The sequence below is a fragment of the Schistocerca serialis genome, chromosome 1 (genome assembly GCF_023864345.2).
Source record: "Schistocerca serialis cubense isolate TAMUIC-IGC-003099 chromosome 1, iqSchSeri2.2, whole genome shotgun sequence".
In the NCBI taxonomy this organism is placed as follows: Eukaryota; Metazoa; Arthropoda; class Insecta; order Orthoptera; family Acrididae; genus Schistocerca; species Schistocerca serialis.
Genome location: NC_064638.1, coordinates 673634228 through 673661115, shown reverse-complemented (window position 1 = coordinate 673661115; position 26888 = coordinate 673634228). Strand labels below are relative to the sequence as shown.

The 26888-nt window shown below is 45.7% G+C and overlaps 2 protein-coding genes across 2 annotated transcripts in view; one reads left to right on the top strand and one right to left on the bottom strand.

Moving 5' to 3' along the window:
* LOC126480094 (choline transporter-like 1) overlaps positions 1 to 23967 on the bottom strand; it is a 186459-nt gene extending 162492 nt beyond the window's left edge. The window contains exon 1 of the mRNA XM_050103838.1: positions 23819 to 23967. The gene's annotated coding sequence lies outside the window, so the exon portion shown is untranslated. The remainder of the gene's footprint in view (positions 1 to 23818) is intronic.
* Positions 23944 to 26888, top strand: part of LOC126480110 (E3 ubiquitin-protein ligase TRIM23-like) — a 68449-nt gene continuing 65504 nt past the window's right edge. The window contains exons 1-4 of the mRNA XM_050103839.1: positions 23944 to 24051; positions 24502 to 24683; positions 24777 to 24939; positions 25010 to 25134. Of these exons, the coding sequence (XP_049959796.1) occupies positions 24612 to 24683; positions 24777 to 24939; positions 25010 to 25134 (360 nt within the window). The 5' untranslated portion in view covers positions 23944 to 24051; positions 24502 to 24611. The remainder of the gene's footprint in view (positions 24052 to 24501; positions 24684 to 24776; positions 24940 to 25009; positions 25135 to 26888) is intronic.

Here is a 26888-nt window from a genome sequence, read left to right as displayed (position 1 = left end):
TGGATAGTGAGGGCATAAGACACCAGAAGCTGGGACCGCCGAACAGAAAGGGGGGGGATCCCAGCTTCAACCAGGAGACTATCAACAGGGCTAGTAGGGAAGGCACCGGTGCCCAAACGGATACCACGATGGTGGACTGGATCCAGCACGTGCAGTGTAGAAGGAGCAGCTGAACCATAAACTTGACAACCATAGTCCAAACGAGACACAACTAGAGCACGATAAAGACGGAGGAGGAGGGAACGGTCCGCACCCCAAGAGGAGTGGGCAAGGAAGCGAAGGACATTGAGTTTACGGAAACATCTGACCTTCAGGAGTCTGATATGGGGCAGCCAAGTGAGCTTGTTGTCGAAAAGAAGACCCCGGAAACGAAACTGTGGAACCACAGGCAATCGTTGTGCAGCGAGATAGAGCTCTGGATCAGGGTGGACCGTAGTACAGCGACAGAAGTGGACCACCCGCGATTTTAAAGGAGAGAATTGAAACCCGTGTGAGAGGGTCCATGCAAAGGCACGCCGTATAGCCACCTGGAGCTGCCGTTCTGCAGATGGTATCGAGGAGGAACTAACCCAAACGCAGAAATCATCCACATACAGGGCAGGTGCGACCAAGGGACCGACAGAGGCCACAAGTCCATCGATAGCAATGAGGAAAAGAAGGACACTCAAGACAGAACCCTGTGGGATGCCCGTCTCCTGGGTCCGTGGAGAACTAAAAGCAGTACCAACTCGAACTCTGAATGACCAATGGATCAGGAACTGGCGGATAAAAATCGGGAGTGGGACCCGAAGACCCCACTGATGAAGGGTTAGTAAGATGTGATGGCGCCAGGCCGTGTCATAGGCCTTGCGAAGGTCAAAAAACACTGCAACCACATGGCGGCGCTGGGAAAAAGCCTGCCGAACTGCGGATCCAAGCGAAGTAAATGATCGATTGGAGATCGTCCCTCTCGAAAGCCACACTGGTAAGGGGACAATAGATCCCGAGATTCGAGGACCCAAGTGAGCCAACGGGCTACCAGCCGTTCAAGTAACTTACAAACAACATTGGTCAAACTAATTGGCCGATAGCTGTCAACAGATAGGGGGTTCTTACCAGGCTTAAGGACAGGAACCACAATGCTATCCCTCCACTGAGAAGGGAAGTCACCCTGGAGCCAGGTACGGTTAAGCACCCGAAGAAGATGTTGCCGTTGTGGAGTACGGAGATGTTGAAGCAGTTGGTTATGAATGGAATCTGGGCCAGGGGCCGTATCATGAGAAGAAGATAGAGCAGAAATAAATTCCCATTCAGTAAAAGGTTCGTTGTAAGATTCTGACTCACAAGTGGTGAAACATAAGGTGAGAGCTTCAGCCTGCTGTTTTTGATGAAGGAAAGCAGCTGGATAGGAGGCTGACGCTGATTTTTTTTTTTTTTTTTTTTTGTAGGGTTTAAGGGCGCTCAACTGCTGAGGTCATTAGCGCCCAGTCACTGGTGTTAGAGCACATGGAATCTGCTAAAACTCAAGGGGATGGAGGGACACCAGAAGGACCTGACAAAGAGGCAGATAAAATAAGTAAAAAGGTTAAATGTCTTTGGACAAGTCAGTTAAAGTTATAAAACGCAGAATACGAGCAGCTGCTCGAGCGTCATCAGCTAAAACATCCGGTAAAGTAGATGGCAGGGACAGGACAACACGAAATTGACTAAAACGGGGACACGACAATAAAACATGGCGCACTGTTAATGCCTGACCACAAGTGCACTGCGGGGCTGGGTCACCGGAGAGCAGGTAGCGGTGGCTAAACCGGCAATGCCCAATCCGCAACCTGGTCAGAAGGACCTCCTCGCGCCGAGATGGTCGGGAGGATGTTGTCCAAGCAGTTGGGAGTGGTTTTACTGCCCGGAGCTTGTTTCCTTGGAGGGATGACCAAGCATCCCACCACAACGATACAAGCCTCTTACATACATCCCCACGAACGCCAGATGACGGGACACAATGGGAGGCTGGCCGAGGCAGGAGGACTGCAGCCTTGGCTGCAGCATCCGCAGCCTCATTCCCAGGCACTCCTACATGTCCGGGAACCCACAGAAAGCTGACAGAACCACCATTATCAGCGAAAGAATGGAGGGACTGCTGTATCCGTTGAATCAAGGGATGGACCGGGTAGGGAGCTCCAAGGCTCTGAAGAGCACTGAGTGAGTCAGAGCAGAGTACGTACGATGAATGGCGGTGGCGGCGGGCATACTGAACGGCCTGATGGAGAGCAAAAAGCTCGGCCATAAAGCTGGAACATTGGTCGAGGAGCCGGTATTTAAAGATGGCGGCCCCGACGACAAAGGCACAGCCGACACCATCGTCAGTTTTGGAGCCATCGGTGTAAATAAAGGTGTGACCGGCAAGTCGAGCATGAAGTTCGACAAACCGTGAGCAATACACTGCAGTCGGAGTACCCTCCTTCGGGAGTGAGCTGAGGTCGAGATAAATATGAACCGGAGCCTGGAGCCAAGGTGGTGTCGGGCTCTCATCCACTCTGAAGGTGGTAGGGAGGGCAAAATCCAATTGTCGAAGCAGGCGACGGAAGTGGACTCCGGGGGGCAGCAGGGCAGACACATACAACCCGTACTGACGATCGAGAGAATCGGCGAAGAAGGACTTGTAAGAGGGGTGGTCGGGCATAGACAACAGCCGGCAGGCATACCGACACAGCAGTACGTCGCGCCGGTAGGTCAATGGTAACTCTGCAGCTTCAGCATAAAGACTCTCCACAGGACTAGTGTAGAAGGCTCCGGTCGCAAGACGTATCCCCCGATGGTGGATGGAGTTGAGCCGGCGTAAGAGGGATGGCCGAGCGGACGAGTAGACGAAGCTCCCATAATCCAAATTCGATCGGACTATGGACCGATACAACCGAAGCAGGACAGTGCGATCCGCTCCCCAAGATGAACCGCTAAGAACTCTGAGGACATTAAGGGAACGTGTACAACGGGCTGCCAAATAAGAGACATGTGGAGACCAACACAGTTTCCTGTCCAACGTGAGCCCTAGAAACTTAGTTGTGTCCACGAATGGGAGAACAACGGGACCGAGATGTAAGGATGGCGGAAGGAACTCTTTATATCGCCAAAAGTTGACACAAACCGTCTTCTCTTCAGAGAACCGGAAGCCATTTGCCACGCTCCATGAGTAGAGGCTGTCTAGACAACGCTGAAGGCAGCGCTCCAGGAGGCATGTTCGCTGGGCACTGCAGTAGATTGCGAAGTCATCGACAAAGAGAGAGCCTGAGACATTAGGTGGAATGCAATCCATAATTGGATTGATCGCGATGGCAAAAAGGGCTACGCTCAAGACGGAGCCCTGAGGCACTCCGTTCTCCTGGAGGAAGACGTCGGACAATACGGAACCCACACGTACCCTAAACTTTCGATCCGTTAAAAAGGAATCAATAAAAAGGGGCAGGCGACCGCGTAGGCCCCACCTGTGCATAGTGAGGAGGATACCTCCCCTCCAACAGGTATCATAAGCCTTCTCCAAGTCGAAGAACACGGCTACCGTTTGGCGCCTTCGCAAAAAGTTGTTCATGATGAATGTCGACAAGGTCACAAGGTGGTCAACAGCGGAGCGGCGGCGACGAAAGCCGCATTGGACATTAGTAAGTAGTCGTCGACATTCAAGAATCCAGACTAACCGAGCATTAACCATGCGCTCCATCACCTTACAGACACAGCTTGTAAGAGAAATGGGGCGGTAACTAGAAGGAAGGTGTCTATCCTTCCCGGGTTTGGGTATAGGAACAACAACGGCGTCACGTCAACGCCTGGGGACTTGACCTTCGGTCCAGATGCGATTGTAGGTACGAAGAAGGAAGCTTTTGCCCGCCGGAGAAAGGTGTGCTAGCATCTGAACGTGAATGGCATCTGGCCCCGGAGCAGAGGATCGGGACAGTGCAAGCGCACGTTCGAGTTCCCGCATAGTAAAGGGGGCATTATAAGTTTCCAGATTCAGCGAGTGGAAGGAAGGTCGCCGAGCCTCTTCTGCCTCTTTCCTGGGAAGGAAGGCAGGGTGGTAATGGGCGGAGCTTGAAACCTCCGCGAAAAAGCGGCCAAAGGCGTTGGAGACAGCCACAGGATCAACAAGGACCTCATTACCTGAGGTCAGGCCAGGTACCGAGGAGTGGGCCTTAATGCCCGACAGCCGGTGTAGGCTACCCCAAACGACGGAAGAGGGAGTAAAACTGTTAAAGGAGCTGGTGAAAGAGGCCCAACAAGCTTTTTTGCTGTCTTTGATGATTCTACGGCATTGTGCTCGGAGTTGTTTGTATTCAATACAATTCGCCAACGTAGGATGGCGGCGAAAGGTGCGTAAAGCACGTCATCGAGCACGGATAGCGTCCCTACAAGCCTCGTTCCACCAGGGGACGGAAACGCGATGTGAAGAAGAAGTAGTAGTACGAGGTATGGAACGTTCGGCAGCTTTGATGATAATAGCCGTGAGGTATTCGACCTGACTGTCACAACTGGGAAAATCGTGGTCCGGAAAGGTCGCCAGGGAGGAGTAAAGTCCCCAGTCAGCTTTCAGTATGTTCCAGCGCGAAGGACGTGGGGATGGGGTGTGGTGCAGGAGACGAACGACACAGGGGAAGTGGTCGCTCGAATAGGTGTCAGAAAGGACATACCACTCGAACCGACGGGCAAGAGTGGTAGAACAGATCGAGAGGTCCAAGTGTGAGTAGGTATGAGTAGAGTCCGAGAGGAAAGTCGGGGCGCCGGTATTGAGGCAGACAAGATTGAGATGGTTGAAGACATCCGCCAAGAGTGAGCCTCTTGGACAGGATGCAGGAGAGCCCCAAAGGGGATGATGGGCATTGAAGTCGCCAAACAATAAGAACGGCGGGGGAAGCTGAACGATCAGGTGCATCATGTCAGCCCGACTAACAGCAGATGACGGTGGAGTGTAGATGGTACAAACTGAAAAAGTAAAAGCAGAAAGAGTAATGCGGACAGCTATTGCTTGGAGTGGGGTGGTCAATGGGATGGGATGGTAATAAACATCGTCCCAAATGAGCAACATGACCCCACCATGAGCTGGGATACCGTACACAGGGGTGAGGTCATACCGCTCCGAGGTATAGTGGGTAAAGGCAATACGGTCAGTCGGGCGCAACTTGGTTTCCTGGAGACCAAGGACGAGCGGACAGTGCGGGCGGAGGAGCAGTTGTAATTCCTCCCGATTAGATCGAATACCTCTTATGTTCCAATGAAACAACGCCATCGCTAGTCAAAAGGTTGGGGGAACGAGACGGGGGAAGAGCTGGTCACCTCGACGGCTGCGGAGGGCCAGGTTGCGAGGGAACAACGCTACAACCGACGGGAGGTGGATCGGGTTCCATCGACTCGTTGCCAGCCGCGGCCGCTGTCTCTGGTTGTGTAGGAGGGGCCGCATCATTTGCCGACGAAAGGCCGGCGGAGCGCCTGGCAGCAGAGCATCCCCGCGAAACTGAGGACGGCCGGGAGCAGCGACTCATGGATGGAGCGTCAGACGAAACGCGCCGGGGTGGAGAGGGGGATAGAGACTACTTCTTGGAGGCCTTCTTGGAAGGCCGAGGAGGCACAGGGATGGTGGGCTGGACCCGAAGAAGGTCTTCACGCGCGGGGTCCGTTTTGGAACGCCGGACCTCGGAAGCTGGGGTCCGGAACGTTTCCCCGATGGACGCCTGAGAAGAGGATCGCTTCTCAGGTGGCGTGGGGGGAGGAGGAGGAGGAGGAGGAAGGGTGGCCCCTGGGGCACAGGGGGTGGGGGCCACGGGGGAGGAGGATTTGGAAGGGAGGGATTTGGGAGGCGGAGGCAGAGCCCCCTGATGGGCGGAGGAGGCGGAGGGGGGACAGGATAGGGGTGAGGATACCGCGGAAGGAGTGGACACAACTGAGGCAAACGAAGTGGTCAATGGCACGGGATGGAGGCGGTCGTACTTCTTCTGGGCCTCAGAATAAGAGAGCCGATCCAAAGTTTTGATTTCTTGTATCTTCTTCTCCTTCTGATATGCGGGGCAGTCTGAGGATCTAGGCGAGTGGACGCCAGGACAATTAACGCACCGAGGTGGTGGGGTGCATGTATGTTCCTCACGAAGAGGACGTCCACAATCGCCACAAAGGGGCTCAGCCTCACACCGTGACGACATGTGACCAAAGCGCAAACACCTAAAACAGCGCATAGGAGGCGGGACGTAAGGTCGCACGTCACACCGGTAGCACATCACCTTTACCTTCTCCGGGAGAACGTCCCCCTCGAAGGCGAGGATAAAGGCCCCGGTGTCGATGCGACGGTCTTTGGGGCCGCGCTGGACTCGCCGGACGAAATGCACGCCTCGGCGCTCCAGGTTGGCCCTGAGCTCCTCATCAGATTGTAGAATGAGGTCACGATGAAATATAACCCCCTGCGTCCTATTTAGTGCCAGATGTGGGACAATGGATACTGGGATGTCACCTAGGCGGTCGCACGCCTGGAGCGCCGCCGACTGTGTGGCGGAGGTGGTCTTGATAAGAACGGACCCTGATCGCATCTTGCTGAGAGCCTCGATTTCCCCGAAGACGTCCTCAATGTGCTGAACAAAGAACATGGGCTTGGAGGTGGCGAACGTCCCCCCATCGGTTCGAGAACAGACCAAATAGCGGGGGAAGTACTTCGCCCCAAGCCGGCGGGCCTGTCCCTCCTCCCATGGAGTGGCCAAGGGGGAAAGGGCAGGAGAACCAGAACTAGAAACGGTACCTTTTCTTTTGAAAGACTCGGCCGCAGAGCGACCTGATACATGTTGACATTTCATCTGCGAAACGTCCGCCCCGATACCACCCACTCCGACCAGGGGCTCTCCCCACGGGCGCCACCCAGCCGCAGCAAGGGCCACCTGGCAGGATGACCATTGCCGGGAGTCCTGATGCCCCAAGGAGACGGGCATCTACTCCTTGGCCGACGTGGGGAGGGTGCAGCTCAGGTATCGGCAGTACGATCCCTGTGTTGTCAGGGGGCTACAACCTAGAGGGTACATGACGACCCCACCACAACGGGCTGGCTACCGTGCTGGATTTCTGGTGCCATGGAAAGTCCATCATGATCGCTGGTGCAGATGGAGATGCACTATGGGCATAACTTGGACAACCCATCAGGCGTTTAGGCCCAATTTGAGGAATAGTGGGTATGGTTACAACGCCAGTGCAATGCTGAGTGCCAAGGTCTTAGTGCACTTAGGACCAGTGGTACACCATGTAAGGTGTCCTTCCCCAAAAGGCTCGTACTTCTGTAGAATTTTGAAAAATGGAGGTCAAACCCCAAGGGGGACCATCACATAGAAGGCCGAAACGGTTGAAACTCCTTTTAGTCGCCTCTTACGACAGGCAGGAATACCACGGGCCTATTCTAACCCCCGAACCCGCAGGGGTGTTGACGCTGATGCCACTGCAAAATGGGTCGCAATCAAAGGCCTTTGAGAGATCACAAAAAATACCAATGGGTGATGTCCGGTTATTCAGAGCATTTAATATTTGATCAGTGAAAGCGTATATAGCATTTTCTGTTGAAAAGCCTTTCTGAAAACCAAACTGACATTTTGTTAGTACTTTATTTTTACAAATATGGGAGGCTACTCTTGAATACATTACTTTCTCAAAAATTTTTGATAGAGCTGTCAGAAGAGATTGGGCGGTAGTTGTTGACATTCGACGTATACCCCTTTTTATGAAATGGTTTTACAATGGCATATTTCAGTCTATTGGGGAAAACACCCTGCTCCAAAGAGCTATTACATACGTGGCTGAGAATCCTACTTATCTGTGGGGAACAAGCTTTAAGTACCTTGCTGGAAATGCCATCAATTCCGTAAGAACTTCGTGGAAATACAGCTGTTTCAAATTGCACAGGTATGGCCTCTTCTATTAGTAGCCTTGCCTCTTCTAGTGAAGATCTAGATCCTATTTTCTCCACAACATTTAAAAAATGATTATTGAAAATATCTTCAATTTCTGATTGTTTGTTAGTACACTTGTCATTCAGTTTTATGGCACTAAAGTCTTCCCGTGCTCTTGGTTGCCCTGTTTCCCTTTCAATAACATTCCAAATTGCTTTAATTTTATTATCAGAGTTACTGATCTCAGACATGATACACATGCTTCTGGACTTTTTAATAACTTTTCCTAGTACCGCACAATAGTTTTTATAATATTGAACAATTTCAGGGTCAGTACTCCCTCTTGCTGTTAGATACAGTTCTCTTTTACGGTTGCAAGATATTCTTATTCCTTTAGTTAGCCAAGGTTTTTTATATGTTTTCTTGGAATTATGTTTAACTATTTTCTTGGGAAAACAATTTTCAAATACCCTTAAAAATGTATCGTGAAATAAGTTATATTTCAAGCTTGCATCGGATTCCTTATACACTTCATCCCAGTCTAGCTGCTGTAGGCTTCCCCTAAGGTTTACAATATTTATATTGTTAATTGAATGCACTGCTTTGAAATTCTGATTTGATATACTGCATGGAGCTATGTCATGTACTGTAACTAGCTGTGCACCATGATCTGAAAGACCATTCTCAACAGGATAAGCATTTATGTCCTTAAACTTATCTTGGTCTATAAAAAAGTTATCTATCAATGTCCTGCTGTTCTTTGTTATCCGAGTAGGAAAATCAATGACGGAGCTCAAATTGAAAGAACTGAGTAATACTACAAGGTCATTCTTCCTATTACACTCTTTCAGGGTATCAACATTGAACTCCCCACAAATGATAATTTGCTTCTCCCTGTCTGACAGATAGCACAACAAAGCATCCAAGTTTTCTAGAAATAGCTAGAAATTCCCTGAGGGGCACCTATACACTGTTACAATTATGTATTGTTTTAGTTATTCTTTGTACTTTGGTAATCATTGTTCCCACAACAGCCTCATGGTCACTGATACGAGTTTCAATGTGGACACCCAGGTCAGATCTCTTTCTTACATTAGATTCAACAAATTTCCATCATGAAAGGGATTCCTAACTATCTATTCTATGTAGTTTTCAGAGAAGACATTCAGTAATGTTTCATAGAATGTCTTATCACACCCACCACTAACAAAACTGTAACTTTCCTAGTTAATTGTTGAACAATTTAAGACTCCACTGATGATTACAGTACAATTTCAGAACTAATGCAAAAATGAACTGAGGTCTTCTCTAAAGTTTTCAGTTAATCAGGAGACGTACAGTACATCAGCAGTTCAATTTCAGCACTACAAGTTGGCAGTACCAGCAGTTTTCGTCTCAGCACTCCACACCAGCAGACATGGCCCTATCCATCCTGGTCAGCATCAGCTGCATATCAGCTGTCACACACCAGCAGCACTGCCTGCCACAACTCTAGGGTTTGTTATGTAGGTATATCAGAGACAACATCATAGGAGAGATATTGCTGTTGTATGTAGCTTTTTTTTTTTTTTGTGGTTTTAGGGCGCAAAACTTCTATGGTCATTAGCGCCCAGCCCGTGACGTAGAAAACAGGAAAAAAACGAAATTTAAAATCAGCAGCAATGGAAACAAAGTCAGAAAATTTGAGAAACTAAAGGAAGAAGGAATGCTTAAAAGTCCACTATAGAAAGGGGTTGGTTGTCCCCCAAAAAAAAGCTTCAAATGACTGACGTCATTTCACTGTCACTAATAAACTGTAGAACGCGGTCAGCTGAGCGCGTGTCATCTGCTAAAATCGACGATAGATCAGGCGATAGCTGTAGACGGGAGCGTAACGGATTAAAATAGGGGCATTCAATTAAAAGGTGTCTGACCGTCCACAGCTGAGAGCAGTGGGGACAGAGTGGGGGAGGATCACCGCTTAAAAGATGTCGATGACTAAAAAGACAGTGCCCTATCCGGAGTCGAGCTAAAATTACCTCCTCCCGACGACGCGTTCGGGAGGAAGAGGTCCAAGCGCAAGGAAGGGCTTTCACTTCCCGCAATTTATTGTGGGGAAGTGTTGACCAATGCGCATGCCATAAATGAGTGACTTGGCGACATAAACCGCTCCGTAGATCGGTAAACGGAAGAGACTGAAGAGCTGGCCGAGGAAGAGAGACTGCAGCCTTGGCCGCTATATCGGCTGCCTCATTTCCACAGATACCAGCGTGTCCCGGGAGCCAGAGGAACGCCACTGAGACGCCCCCCAGGTGGAGCAAGCGCAGACAGTCCTGAATCCGGTGGACCAGAGGGTGCACAGGGTAAAGAGCTTGGAGACTTAGGAGAGAGCTGAGAGAATCGGAGCAGATTACGTACTGTATCCGCTGATGGCGGCGGATGTAGTGGACAGCCTGGAGAACAGCGTAAAGCTCCGCAGTATAAACCGAACACTGGTCGGGAAGCCGAAAGTGATGTGGGGTGTCGCCAACAATATAGGCACTCCCTACACCTAACGATGTTTTCGAGCCATCGGTGTAAATAAATGTGGCTTCCGTCATTTGTGCACATAGAGCAGCAAATGCCCGACGGTAAACAAGAGTAGGGGTACCATCCTTGGGAAATTGACATAGGTCTCTGAGCAAGTCGATCCGGGGACGGTGCCAAGGCGGTGCTGTACCCCAAGTTGTCAAGAAGGTTTTAGGAAAGAGAATGGAGCAGTTGACGGAAGCGGACTCCCGGGGGTAGTAGGGAGGAGGAGCGGCCTGAATACCAGACATCAAAGGAGGCGTCGAAAAAAAGGTTATGGGCTGGATTAGCAGGCATGGAAGACAGATGGCTAGCATAACGACTCAGAAGGATTGCCCGCCGATTGGACAGCGGAGGTTCAGCAGTCTCAGCATAAAGGCTTTCCACAGGGCTGGTGTAAAAAGCTCCAGACACTAAACGTAATCCACGGTGGTGGACAGAGTCGAGTCGCCGAAGAATAGACGGCCGAGCAGAGGAGTAGACTATGCTTCCATAATCCAATTTCGAGCGCACTAAGGCGCGATAGAGGCGGAGAAGGACCACTCGGTCCGCTCCCCAAGAGGTACCATTCAGGACACGGAGGGTGTTAAGGGAACGCAGACAGCGAGCCGAAAGATAGGAAACGTGGGAGGACCAGCACAGTTTTCTGTCAAACATAAGACCCAAGAATTTAGCGACGTCGGAAAACGGAAGGTTGACAGGGCCTAGATGTAAGGAGGGCGGAAGAAACTCCTTACGTCGCCAAAAATTAACACAAACGGTCTTACTGGGTGAGAAACGGAAGCCGGTTTCGATGCTCCACGAGTGGAGGCGATCGAGACATCCTTGAAGACGTCTTTCAAGAAGGCTGGTCCGTTGAGAGCTGTAGTAGATCGCAAAATCGTCCACAAAGAGGGAGCCCGAGACATCAGGAAGGAGACAATCCATAATTGGATTAATGGCGATGGCAAACAGTACAACACTCAGCACGGAGCCCTGGGGTACCCCGTTTTCTTGGGAGAAAGTACGGGAGAGAGTAGTGTTCACCCGCACCCTAAATGTGCGCTCTGCCATAAATTCGCGAAGAAAAAGGGGCAGCCGGCCTCTAAAGCCCCAAGAGAACAGTGTACGGAGGATGCCTGTCCTCCAACAGGTATCGTACGCTCTCTCCAGATCAAAAAATATTGCTACCGTTTGGCGTTTCCGGAGAAAATTGTTCATGATATAAGTGGAGAGAGCAACAAGATGGTCAACAGCAGAACGATGCTTTCGGAATCCGCATTGGGCAGGTGTTAAAAGACTGCGGGACTCCAGCCACCAAGCTAAACGGTAATTCACCATACGCTCCAAAACCTTACAGACACTACTCGTGAGAGAAATGGGGCGATAGCTAGTGGGGAGATGTTTGTCCTTTCCAGGTTTCGGAACGGGAACGACAATAGCTTCCCGCCATCGCCTGGGAAAGGTACTGTCGGTCCAAATTCGATTATAAAGGCGAAGGAGGTAACGCAGGCTATGGGTTGATAAATGCAGCAACATTTGGACATGGATACCATCCGGTCCTGGGGCGGAGGAGCGAGAAGAAGAGAGTGCATGTTGGAGTTCGCGCATGGAGAAAACAGTATTGTAGCTTTCGCGATTTTGAGAGGAGAAAGCAAGATGTCGCACTTCCGCTGCACGTTTCTTCGGGAGAAACGCCGGCGGGTAATTTGAAGAGCTCGAAATCTCAGCAAAGTGCTGACCCAATGAGTTAGAAATTGCGACGGGGTCCACTAAGGTATCATGCGCGACAGTGAGCCCAGAGACCGGGGAGAAACTAGGCGCGCCTGAGAACCGTCGAAGCCGACTCCAAACTTCCGAGGAGGGAGTGAAGTTGTTAAATGAGCTAGTAAAGAATTTCCAGCTTGCCTTCTTGCTATCGCGGATGACGCGACGGCATCGCGCACGGAGCTGCTTATATCGGATACAGTTGGCCAAAGTTGGATGGTGACGGAAAATGCGAAGAGCACGTCGCCGCTCACGTATTGCGGCACGGCATGCCTCGTTCCACCAAGGGACTGGAGGGCGCCGGGGCAATTCGGAGGTGCGTGGTATTGAACGTTCCGCAGCTGTGAGAATAACGTCGGTAAAATGTGTGACCTCATCGTCGACGCTGGGAAAGCGACGGTCATCGAATGTCGCTAGAGACGAAAAAAGTGTCCAATCGGCTTGGGCAAACTTCCAGCGTCGCGAGCGCATATATGGCAGTTGAGGCTGCAGTCGAAGAACACATGGAAAGTGGTCACTCGAGTGTGTATCATCAAGGGCGAACCATTCGAAGCGCCGAGCTAGCGGAACAGTACCGACCGCAAGGTCCAAATGGGATAAATTTGCCGTGGAGGCAGACAAAAATGTGGGGACCCCAGTGTTGAGGCAGACTAGATCCGCTTGGTGGAAGACGTCTAGCAATAGTGAGCCACGTGGACAAGGATGTGGAGATCCCCAAAGCGGGTGGTGGGCATTGAAGTCCCCAACCAGCAAATAGGGGGGTGGAAGCTGATCAAGAAGATGAAGGAGATCAGCTCGTGCCATTGGTGTAGACGATGGAATGTATACCGTACAAAGAGAGAACGTGTATCCAGAAAGGGAAAGACGGACGGCGACAGCTTGGAAGGAAGTGTTTAAGGGGATTGGGTGATAATGGAGAGTATCATGGAGCAGAATCATGAGTCCTCCATGGGCTGGAGTGCCTTCAACAGAGGGGAGGTCATATCGGACGGACTGAAAATGAGGGAGAACAAAGCGGTCATGGGGACGCAGCTTTGTTTCCTGAAGACAGAAGATGACCGGCGAGTAGGATCGTAAGAGGATCGACAATTCCTCCCGATTGGCGCGAATGCCGCGGATATTCCAGTGGATAATGGACATAGGGTGAACAGAAATGGAGGAACGTCACCAAGGGTGCTGTCAACTCAACGACTGCTCAGAGCTTGCGACCGACAGCATGGAATGGCATTCAGTCGAAGGCAGAAGATCCTGATCCATAGGTTGGTCAGGAGCAGCTCCTGCCACCAACGATCGGCCAGTTGACCGGCCACCAACAGTGCGCCTCGGCGACACAGAAGATGGCCGAGGGCGATTTCCGCCAGGTGGTGCTGTAGATGGGACACGCCTTGGCGGAGAAGGAGAGGAACTGTGTTTCTTCGTAGCCTTCTTGGAGGTATGTTTAGATGAAGGAGGAACCGATGGTTGTGAAGTTGCAGTACGTAAAAACTCTTCACGAGAATGCTCTTTTTTGGAAGACTTGGCGTCTGACTTTTGGGCTCGAGATTTAGCAGAACCCGACGAAGGGTGAGCCATAGAGTGGGCAGGCGAAAGAGGTGAGGTTGAACGGGCGATCTTTGCGCTGGCCGATCTGACGACCGTGGTACTAAATGTGAGATCGCAAGTCTGCGTGGCCGCCTCCTTTGTTGGCCGAGGAGAAGCAAGGACAGCGCTGTATTTTCCTTTCTGAGGCACGGTGGGCTGTCGACTGGCGAGTAACTTTCGAGCAGCAAAGGTCGACACCTTTTCCTTCACTCTTATTTCCTGGATCAGCTTTTCGTCCTTAAAAACAGGGCAATCTCGAGAGGAAGCAGCGTGGTCACCCATACAGTTGATGCAGCGAGGGGATGGAGGTGGACAAGCACCCTCATGGGCATCCCTGCCACACGTAACACATTTGGCCGGATTGGAACAGGACTGGCTGGTGTGATTGAACCGCTGACATCGATAGCAACGCGTAGGGTTTGGGACATAAGGGCGAACGGAAATTATCTCATAGCCTGCTTTGATTTTTGATGGGAGTTGAACTTTGTCAAATGTCAAGAAGACAGTGCGGGTTGGAATGATGTTCGAGTCAACCCTTTTCATAACCCGATGAACAGCGGTGACGCCCTGGTCAGACAGGTAGTGCTGAATTTCTTCGTCAGACAATCCATCGAGGGAGCGTGTATAAACGACTCCACGCGAGGAATTTAAGGTACGGTGCGGTTCCACCCGGACAGGGAAGGTGTGGAGCAGAGAAGTACGCAGCAATTTTTGAGCCTGGAGGGCACTGTGTGTTTCCAACAACAGGGTGCCATTCCGTAGTCTGGAACAAGACTTTACAGGACCCGCAATTGCGTCGACACCTTTCTGAATAATGAAAGGGTTGACCGTGGAAAAGTCGTGACCTTCGTCAGACCGAGAAACAACAAGGAACTGTGGCAACGATGGAAGAACCGTCTGTGGCTGAGACTCAGTGAACTTACGTTTGTGAGCAGACATAGTGGAAGGTGAGGAAACCATTGCGGAAGAATCCCCCATGATTACCGGCGTCTCCGATGGCGCGCTCCTCCCTTGTGGGGGCCCTCACCGAGGGCACACCCGCCTTAGGTGATTGTTCACACCTCAGGTCACACCTCCCGACAAACGGACGGAGGGACCAATCGGCACTTTCGGAAGGTATCAGCTCGGGTAATCACCCCTCCCTGGGCCTGGCCTTTACCAGGGGGTACGTACGTGTCCTACCTGTCTACCCGGGGCGGGGAATTACGCGTTACCCCGTCACCGGCTACGCATGGAAGTGCGTGGGTCGGCCTTCAGACACGCACAGGGAGGAAGAAAGAGAAAGGGAAAGGAAAGAAGAGGGGGTCTCAAACGCCGCAGCGGAGAAAAGGGTAAAGAGAAGAGGTAAGGAAAGGAGATGGACAAAGGAAGGAAGAAGACATACAAGCAAGGAAGAAGAAGAATGCGGTACATTTACAAGCGTCCGTCTCCGGACGTAGGCGCAAACCATACTCCCAGAGGGGGAGAAAGTGAAGGAATCAGCCAGAGGTGAGGGGGGGGGGGTGAAGACAGGGGATGGGGAAGGATGCGGAAAGGGAAGGTATGCAGCCCGGAAAGGAAGGAAGGCCACATTAGCTCGGGGCCCCGTGCTCGCTACGCACGTATCCACAAAAGAGTTGTGGATCCCCTGGGGGGGTTGTATGTAGCTGTGCAGATATTCATACAAGGATATTATAATTGAATTCTGGTTTTGTTAATACACAGTTATGTTTTAAAGTGTCTTCGATTACTGCTTAATAGGAGGATATTACAAAGAGACATGCCACTGCACCCAACTGTCAGCAACACTGGTGTATCAACATATTCAACAGCAAAGTACTTGAAGAAACTGCTGTTCCCATTTGTGGGGAAGTGTAATCACCACATCCACAACTCTGAAGACTTCTTGTGATATCTCAAACAACTACATATCACAGAATCTGATATAAAGGACAGTTTTGAAATGTTATCCCTGTACAATAGGGTGCCACTGAAAGACTCTCTGGAACTGATTGCAGAGAAATTTGATGATGCTCCGTTGGATTTGTCCAAGCATACGAGGTGGAATCCAAAATTTTATGGACTGGTGCTGCCATCTGGAAAGTAGGAGTAGTAGATCTTTGCATGCTAGGCGAGAGCTCCATATCTGATGAGTTAATGTGCAGAGTGGCATTCAGCTGAGAGCACGTGTTGCGTGTCCACAGTGATTTTCGTAATACTCTGTGTTTGGTGTGTGGCGATTTTACGATGGATCCGTGAACAGAACAGCATGTGTGTATCAAATTCTGTGCGAATCTTCAGAAAAGTGCTATGGAGACCCTTGCAATTATTCAACAAGTGTTTGGGGGACAAAGCAACAATCGTCCCCGGCAGCCCAGGCTCTCCAAGACCCAAAAAAGTGAGAAAGTGAAAAGAAAAGTGAAGAGCATGATCATAGTCTTCTTTGATACCAAGGGAATTGTGCACAAAGAATTCGTCCCACCCAACCAAAAACTGAATTCCGCATCCCACTGTGATGTTTTGTGACAGCTCCGTGAAAACATGCGGTGACAATGGCCCGAAATTTGCTGTCAGGGGAACTGGCTGCTGCATCATGACAACATGCCCTGTCACACGTCCTTGCTCACCAGGATCTTTTTGGCAACAAACAACATGGCGGTTGTACCCCACCCACCGTGATCACCAGATTTTGCACCTTGTGACTTCGTGCTATTCCCAAAACTGAAACTCAAGTTGAAAGGCCTTTGGTTCGACACTAGAGAGGATTCAAGAAGCATTGCTGATGGTGATAAACACCCTCCATGAATAGAACTTCCAGAAAACGTTTGAGCAGTGGCAGAAGTGCTGAGACCGGTGTGTACTTTGGGGGTGATGGTGACCATTAGTCCAAAGGTAAGGTTTTCAACAGGTGGCAACACCAGTCCTGAAAATTTTGGATAGCACCTCATATACTGACCTCAACTTATTTTCTGTACAGAAGTCAACATTATAAACACACCAAAGGTGTAGGCACGGTCAGCCACCTTTGTCCAGAGGTTGCCAGTATGTTCATGGAGAGATCCGACAAGGAAGCATTAGTGACGGCCAGGTACAAACCTTTATGCTTCTTCAGATGATACCTCTGTGATCTGGCCTCATGGTAGGAAGACGTTCCGTTTCTGACCAGTCTTAATTCATATCCCCCAAATATGAAGTTCACCATAGAACTGGAAAATGACGGCCAGCTGCTGTTTTTGGAGATACTTGCAAAAGGAGAGCAGATGGGTTGTATGGCCACAGTGTTTATCACAAACCTACACACACTATTTATGTCTACAACCCAGCAACTGTCATCACCCAGCACAGGAGAATTGAGTCCTGAAGATATTGGTCCACAGGGCACACACCTTGTCACTGCAAGGTAGTTTGACAGCAGAAATAGAACACCCATGATCAGTGTTCTGCAAAAAGTGATACACGGCCAAACAGATTCAGAAGGCCCTTCAACCAGCTGCTCCATCACATGATCAAGAAAAAGAGTATGAGATGAAGCAAAGACTGTCATGTACCTGGCCTATGTGGGATCTACTTCCATTAAAATCAGTAGGATTCCCAGGAAACATAACATCAAGTGTGTGTTTTGTCCACCTACAAAAATAAGAGGACAACTGGGAAATGTGAAAGATGACCTGGAACTGCAAAAACCTGGAATTTATAATATACATCCTGCCAATGTGGCCAATGGGCAAACCACTAGCACAGTGAACATTAGATGCAAAGAACATCAGAGGAACACCTAAGAGAGGCAGCTAGCTCAGCTATTGCCAAGCACCATCTGGAACACTATCATTTCATGAACTATGATGAAATGGGAGTCCTTACACAGATACCCCAGATAATGGAACAGTGTTATGACACACTTTACAAGAAAAAGATGATGGAAAACCTCATGAATGGTGACACTGGGTACCAACCAGCAGAGTCAGAGTATTCACTGGAGTTGCTGGAAATGCATCAGGGGCAGCTGCAGACTCCACAAAAGGAAGAACTGAGTGTGTGGACATTGGGACCAATTCCCGGACAGAACACCAAGCATGCCAGACTGAAGGTGGAATGTTGTTAAGAGTCTTCTAATGGGAGCAGAACACTTTTTACTGCACCGGACCAAAAATGGAACTTCAGCATGCAGTCAGGTGTACCGGACCAAAGACGCAATGCCAGCAGTCGACCAGGTGCAGTGAACAGAGAGAAACCTAAGAAAGCTTCTAGAAAGAGCAGACTGCAGAGGGAAAACCTAGAACAGCACTGGACCAAAAATAGAACACCTGCTTGTAAACATGGGTGGTGAACCAAACAGGGAATGCTTATGGGCTAATCTAGTGTGAGGGGACTGCAAATGGAACTCCTGGAACCAACCATGAGGGCGCGTTCCACTCAACCAACAGTCTCAGGTAACACCTAATGAAGATAACAGGTCACATGATCAAAATATTTGTGCATGAACAATGCCGCCATTTGGCAGGATACTCAACATCTCAAGATGTCAACAGATTGCCGGGAAAACCTGAACAAATACATGCTGAACTTGTGAGGAGAACTGGATGGATAGGATGGAATCTTGTCTTTTCTGTGAATTTATTGCAACCTAGGTTCTTCGTAAGTGTGCATTCTACTAAGTGTAGCTATCACTGGCTGCTTTATTGAGAAAAGTTATAAAAATCAAATAGCTTACTTGTTACCTTGCAGATTATGGTAAGAGTTTTGAATATGAAATCAAAAAATAACAAGTGTATCCAGAATGAATTTTCACTCTGCAGCATAGAGTTTACAGGTTTGACACTTCTTGGCAGATTAAAACTGTGGCAAGCCAGAACTCAAACTTGGGACATTTGTGTTTTGTGGAAAAGTGCTCTACCCACTCAGCTATTCAAGCAAAACTCACAGATTTACTTTTGCCAATACCCCTTTTCTACAATCCACACTTCATATAAGTTCTCCTGCATACCTCTTATGGAAGAAAGGATAATGTGGAGAAATCTCTTGGCCACAGCCTATGGGTTTGCACAAACTACAGCAGAGTGGAAATTCATTCTGGAAGCAATTCTCCCTCACCGTGACTAAGCCACATCTCTGCAACATCCTTTCTTCTGGGAGTCCTCGACCAGCAAGGTATGTGGGAGAACTTCTGTGAAATTTGGAAAGAAGGAGATGAGATCCTGATGGAAATAAAGCTGGGAGAGCAGGACACTGAGTGTTAGGATAGCTCAATAGGTAGAGCGCTTTCCAGTAAAAGACAACGGTCTTGTTCGAATTCCGGTCCGACGCAGTTTTAATCTGCCAGTGAGTTTGAATATGGAAAATAGTCACAAGGGAATCAGAAAAATCTATCTGGGAACACAATGGTCTAGTAACTAAAGATAATGATCGAATAGTCAATGACACCGAACATATAACAGCTCGCTTTAACACTTTCTTAATGCAGCTGATAAATTCAGTATGGTTAGCTCACAAGAAAAAAGACTGCATTGCATGTGCCAATCAGTACCTCAACAATTCAGAGAATTTGAGCTCACTCAAGCTTATTCCAAGGAAGTCAAGAACACGATTAACTCTCGTAAAAGCAAAAATTCTCAGGGCATTAAAAATATTTGCATGTGAAATGTTAAAGTATACACTTATGATTTAACTGTGGTAATCAGATATATATTTAATGTGTCACTTTTACAGTAGTTTCTTTCCTGGCAGATTAACTTATGCCAGTGTTAGATTCCTTTTTAAGGAAAGTACAAGGATCAATATAACTACCGACCCATTTCACTATTAAAGTTCTTTGAAAAAATTTTGGACAAGTCAATGTATTGAATTATTGAGCATATCTGCAAATGTAAGATTCTGAATCTGTCACAATTTGGATTCCAAAAGGGAATGTACTGTCTAACATTTCAATGATTGTGTATTAAATTACTTTAACAACAAGATTTCATCAACTGGGATATATTTGTAACTTGTCTAAAGCATTTGACTGTGCTTTTGAGGTACAATGAGTACATTGTTCACTTCATATTTAACTGATGGGAAGCAGAGGGATATGTTAGACAGTTCATGCAGCACTCATCGTGAATCTTCTTTTGAGTGCCTCCATGTGCTTCAAGTCTGAGACCACTTGTGTAGTTTCTATGTATAAATGATATTCCATTTTACACTAATAAACAAGAAGTAGTACACTTTGCTGATGAAGTAAGCACCATAATCAAGCTCAGCAGAACAGCAACAACAGAAACAATATGTCACAACTTGGTAATAAATTTAAATCCACTGCAGCTGTCATGAAATTCACATTAAGTGAAAAGTTTGTAATGATATTTCATACAGCTGCTGACAGTCAAATAATACATAATTTTCATAAGCCGAGACAGGGTATACAATGATAAAAATGGTCTTGGTCCCTTGTGGTAGTGTCATTATCCCTTAACAGGAACCAAGTAATGTTGTGAACGTAAAGGGATAGCTACATAAGAAGACTGCAATATAAGGAAGTGGTCAGTGACATATGGATATTTGGATCATGATTAGATAACGAAAATGGTTAAGGTGACCACTTGCGATAAGTGGGAAATCCAAGTTCAAATCCCAGCCCAGGACAAACGTTCATGTAACATTTGACTAACACATCTAAACCCACTGCAGCTGATGTCATGAAATTCGTATTCAGCAAAAATTTTGAATATAAGAAATAGTAGTAAATAAAATATTCAACATGGACTGTCCGATAAAATTTCAGTAAAACTGCTGGGATATCCATTACTTGCTGCTATGATAGTTGGTTCAGAGTTTTCTGGCCATTCTGAGGTGTAGAGATTAGATTAGATTCAGTTTTTGTTCCATAGACCCAAAAAATGAGAAGATTCTCATAGGTGTGGAACATGTCAGAAAGTATAACATAAAACATTTGAATATAATGCTTACTACCCTGATCATTTGTCAGGAGATTGTCGAAATAGGTGAGTACAATGTGGTAAACTGGAGCGGCTAATATTTACAGAATTAACACCCTGCCAGAATGAAACATTGTAATGCAATATTAATAAAATTATCATATACAAAATACCTAACCTTTACTGTTGTGACTAAGAGACTTAACAGTCTCTGTTAAGGTATTCATCTACAGAGTAGAAGGAGTTGCCTACCAAAAAGTCTTTCAAACTCTGTTTAAACTGTGCTTTAACTGAAACCAAGTTTTTAATGGTTGCTAGCAGTTCCTATTGAAAATGTGTGTTCCTGAATATTGGACCCATTTTTGGACCAAGGTAAGTGATTTTAGGTTGTTACATAGATTGTTCTTATTCCTAGTGTTGATGCTATGTATTGAGCTATTGTTTGGAAACAGATGCATTACTTGCAACAAATTTCATTAAGGAATAAATATACTGAAAAGCAGTGGTTAGAATCGAAGTTCCTTAAACAGGCTTCTACATGACGTTCTTGAATTTACACCACAAATGATTCTTATCGCAAGCTTTTGGACATTAAAAACTTTTGCTCTGTTTGACAAATTGCCTCAGAACATGATCCCATAAATAAAATGAAAGTAAGCAAAGTATACAAGTTTTTTTTATATTTATATCTCCTACACCTGACATAATTCTTACTGCAAATACAGACCTGTTTAGGCACTTAAGCAATTCTGTGGTATGCCCTTCCCAACCGAATATATTATCGAGTTGTAAATCCCAGAAATTTAACACTGTCAACCTCTTCAACCTGCATGTCTTTATATGTTATAGACATGCTGGAAGGAAGTCTCTTACAGGTTCTGAACTGCTTATAGTAGGTCTTCTCAAAGTTTAATGAGAGTGAATTAGGTTTAAACCATTTATCAATGTCAGTGAAAATTTGATTAGCAGCTATTTCTAAATCTGTACTTGACTTGCTACTTATTGCAATGTTTGTATCAACTGCAAACAAAACAAACTTAATGTATGGCACTGTTACTGATGAGAGGTCATTAATGTACACAAGAAAAGGCAATGGAACCTTGAGGAACTCCACATGTAATTAATTCCTAGTCAGATGAAGACTGACTGCTTACTTCACAGGTATTTCACAACTACGCCTTTTGTTTCCTGTTAAATACATACCAGTAATATTCTGTGAAACACTGATGATCTGCTTCACATGTGTAAACTGGTGAAATTACTCTAAGCTACTCTGTTTAAGTGCTTGCTATTGGATTCATGGTGTATTCACATGGTGATGAGTGCGGAACCTCTTTCTAATTAAAATTAAAAGCAATGAAAAAAAAGAGAAAATAAATTACGCTTGATACAGTAACTTAATAGATATAGTCAGTACTGTTTGATCTGAAATAATCTGAGCTGGCAAATACTGCCAATTTAGTTAATGTATACCTTGACTTATTTCCTGTTCCTGAAGGCTTCCCTTGTTGATGAGTTTTACATAACATGATGTATGGATGAATTAATGTGTGTGTGTGTGTGTTAAGCTATACGAATATGTTACATTTTATCCTCTGTGACAATTTATTCCTTGATTCAGTTCTGAAGCTCTATGTTGTCCTACTCAAATATACCAGTAATAAGCTGTGAAACTGATGAACTGCTTCACATGTGTAATATAGAAACATTCTGAGAGCACAGAATTTATTGGTGTGTTAGATCAGTATACAACTGATCTAACATGCCAATAAATTCTGTGCGCTCCGCTTCTAAGTGATCTCCTGTAGCTAATTCTGCAGATTTGTAGATTTATTTAATGAAGGAGCTCTCTGGTAGTAGTGAAACTACATTTAGTCACTTGTGTAGCTATAACAACTATACTGTAGAGCAGCCAAAATGGCAACAGAGGGGGGCTAGTTAATTCTTTATTACTAGTCTGTGTCATTTACCAGTCATGACTGGACAGACTGTATCAGGGTTACATATATAAGATTTGGTTACAATTTTATACAACATACAGAAAAATATTCACAGTAAGGGAAGATATAACATATTAAGACAATATTATTGTGTCCATTCACTTTGGTCAATACTGAAAACTTCTCCGAGAGAGATATAGAAGATACACTCCAGGTATCACTTTGGTTGGTGTCTTGTATAACCAAGGGCGGTTTGTGGCATTCGGCATGGCTGGTTTCGACTATTAGTACTTTACTTTCTGATCAGTAAACATACCTGCCAATGTTCTCTGTTAAATTCAAACCTCTCTGCAGTATCTCATTTCAGTGAGAAAATTTTGTACTGTTGAAGCATTATTACTTTTGGATGCATATGCTGAATTTGGTCGCCTCTGTAGTGTTACTTCCAAGTCATAGCCCATGTGCCAGTACAAAGATTCATAACAACACTATGTTCTATGATGACTCACAAGTCCTCCAGAAGAAAGGCACAGCATCTCTACGCAAAACTTGCTGAAATAACTTTCGAAACTTCATCTTTCATACCTAGAAGTCTGGAGCTATGTAATGGACTGTTTACAGTTTTAGTCTACTTGTGCTCACCTGATTCACCTTAACTGTTTGCTCTAGATGTTTTTTCTATAGACTTAAATGAAAAAGCAAATAATAATAATAATAATAATTTAGTAACAGATAATAACTTTTCGTCTTAGAACTCAAACCTTAATTCACAACCACAAATTAAATGTATCATCAGTAAGAATATCGTTTGCATCATGATGATTCATCAGGCTATCTCAAAGATCTACTCCACAAAAATGAGCCTGAAATGCATTCATAGTACTGTAGTACTAAAATTACTTTGTTTTTAATCCCGAGAATTTAAAGGATACGGGCGTACGAAAAGAAATACTATGAATGCGGCTTACAGATTTAACTTCTTAAGAAAACCACTGCGTGGCCTTCGTGGTGCCTGTGAGAAGTAGAGAGATCGAGAATACTATAGGACACGATTTATGACCATCACAAATTCTTGTTAATCGTGACAACAACATTTTAACAGAGTTAAAAGAGCGAGACATTGTGTATTAAATACTTTATGCATTCTGTGACATTCAGAAGAAACAATGGAAACTATTGTTCCCATACATATCGTTAATCCAACAACAACAAGCGATAAGATAAAGTACCTTACCACCAGTTAGCTCCAACGTCCACCTCTCACGATCGGCTAATTCTGATGTTTACAAACAGTGGCTAACAACTGGACGCCGGCCCCCTACATGACAGTATCGAGAGCTCGAGACCCGTCAAAGATGTGTCAGTGTGTCACCGCAAGCGATAGAAGCCTGTAGCGGATACGACGGCTGTGTAAAACCAAGTGTGGAACAGGCCTTGGCCCAAGGACGGCTCATTATCATGACTAAGGTCATTTAGGGATGTTGCTGTCGTTTGTAAATTATTTTCTTCCATACAAAATAGTGCTAACACCACGCAGAAAAATTATTCCATTTGTAATTCAACCGGCCGAAGAAACACTGCTGCTTATGAAATATAATTCCTTAAGATTAGTCATGCACTTAAGCATAATAACAAGATTAGTTAATTAGACTTCACGTGTAGTTTTCTCAAATTAGCAGTAGTAATTTGACGGTCTTCAAAATATCTCTTGGCCTCAGTGAAGATGCGTAACAAATGCAGATCTAATCTATAAGTAAATCGAAAAATAACACTCATTCAATTCGCTGAAATAGTGATTATTTTATTCGTCTCCGATATTACCTAACAAATGCATCATTGTTGTCATATGGGATATTTCCAATATTACGAGATCTTTGGTAAGTGATAACGTTGGCTGTCTTTTGTGTTTATTTACAGTTGTGGTAAATATTATGAAAGATTGTGTCGTCTGCTGCGGAGGAGTTCTTATTGTGTTGAATATGGGGATTATTCATTGATTTTGTTTAATTATACTTACTTACGGTGACATGGCGAGTGAGATAAATCACTTTAACGCATGCACTATCATGAGATCTCAGAAGACTCCATTGAAAGCTAACGTGAGTGATTCTCTGTTTTACGGGGAAGTTGTATGTAGGTAACAGCATGAGTATAATTTGGTACAGGTCGAAGATTGAATTTATCTTTCTCAGGTACTCGAATGCCGGGTTTGCGAGGACGTTTTCGGCTTGCAAGGAGACAAAGTACCTCGATTGTTGCATTGTGGTCATACGGTATGTCATTCTTGTCTCCTTCGCCTTCCTTTGAGAGATAATGTCATACAGTGCCCCTTTGATAGACAGCCAACGCCTGTTGGTGAGTATCCTTCACTATTGTGATTATAAATTCATACTTAGAATACTTAACTATAGTTTCCAATTCACAGGAAATTCCGGAGTCTGGGGCTTAAAGAAGAACTTCGCATTGTTAGAACTGCTGGAACGACTGCAAAATTCACAAGAGCGGGGAAATCTTTCATTTAATACCGATTTACTTGAGAAGGAACGTCAGGTTAGTTAGATTTTTCTGACGTGATTTATTTGTAATTTACCACATACAGGTGTAACAGATTTTTGTTCAGTTCATTTTTTCAGCATATCAACCACAGTCAGTTGTATTCACATAGTTATTAAATACAGATTTGAATTTTTCAACCACTTAAAATAGGCTAACAATTTTCCAAGCCATTTCTGTACAATTAAAATTATTTTCCACTCCAGTACGCATTTGACCAAGAGAAAATTGAAACAATCCATAAATCAGATTTGCTGAATACGCGCCTTAATTTGAGTAGTAACGCTCATTGTACATGTAGTTTTTTTTTATATAGGAATATAAACTACAGTTGCTACCTGGCAATGCTGAAAGGTGATCACTCAGGGAGCTCAATAACTACAGGCTCCATTTGATTTAGGAAAATCTGAATTACCCAAGTGGCACCACGACTCCTCAGTTACTATAGGCTTTGGGCACTCGTGTGTGACCACCATTATTCCTGATGGTGAAACGTACTCGGCACCTCACTGTGAACACCTTGGTCATAAGAATAGTCTAGACTTGCCAAAAGCCTCAAGATGTACTGTGTACATCCTAGTGATGAGGTAGATGGCTTGTAATGCTGAACAATCTGCTTCAGCCCAGTTGTATGATGTTTCTTTCTGCAATTATGTTGTCCTATTAGAGAATAGTAACATACGCCCAACAGAAAGACGCCATTACTTTCCACCTCTTTAATGCATATAGCAGCAAAAGTCAAATCTGATATTTACTTATTCAACAAGGGATTGTTTTACAATGGTATAGGATTTGTCGTAATAAAGCTATCTACTTGATAAAGTGAGCAGAGAAAATATTTTCAAGTTTTACTGTAGATGGATATTCCACAGCATTAAGCAACAGTAATACAAAGCATATATAAGAGAACATACTTTAAAATTTTAGGCTAAATGAAATGACACAGGCTGAAATAAGATAGATCCTATGCTAAGAATGCCATCCCATCACCTAGTCTCTGTAATCCATATGTTGACAATAACATTAAAGGCAGAAATTACATTTCAAAACAAATAATGCTACTTTAAATACAATGTTTTTTGCAGATAGTATAGGCTGTACCAGTTTGTGAAAAGGACAGAAGAGTATAATTTAGATATCTTCCATGTCAAAAACTAAAGTGATGGTATTTAGAGATTGTGAACCACTTATGTTCTGTATAATTACTAACAAATTGCGGAGATGTCGAGTCGCAGATTGACACTACAGAAAAACTGTCAAACAAAACTTTCAGTCAAGCAGCTCTTCATCAGAACAGAGAGAAAAAAAAAGCACACACACACACACACGACCACCATCTCTGGCTGCCAAGGCAGCATACGATGATAAAATGAGTATACAGCTACAGAAATTCTAGTACTGTATATGTGGCACACTTTAGTGGCATTTCAAAAATATCAGGTAGGCCTAATATACAGTACTTAAATTATAGAACATAATGGCAGTTTGCACTCACCAACATTATTGTATGGACATTTAACTAAAAATCATATTAAAAGGATAAAAAGTGTAAAGATGTTTACATTTCGCTCTGCTACACTTATTTTTATCTGCATTTTAATTTATACTTTTCTGTCTGGATACTTTTACCAGATAGAATTGCACACGTAAAATAAAGCTGCCAAAGACAAGTCTTGTCAGGCTGGCAGTTTTCAGGGCTGCCAAGTGGGATTACTCAAGTTAAGGTAAAAAAGATTCAAGACATGGTGAAC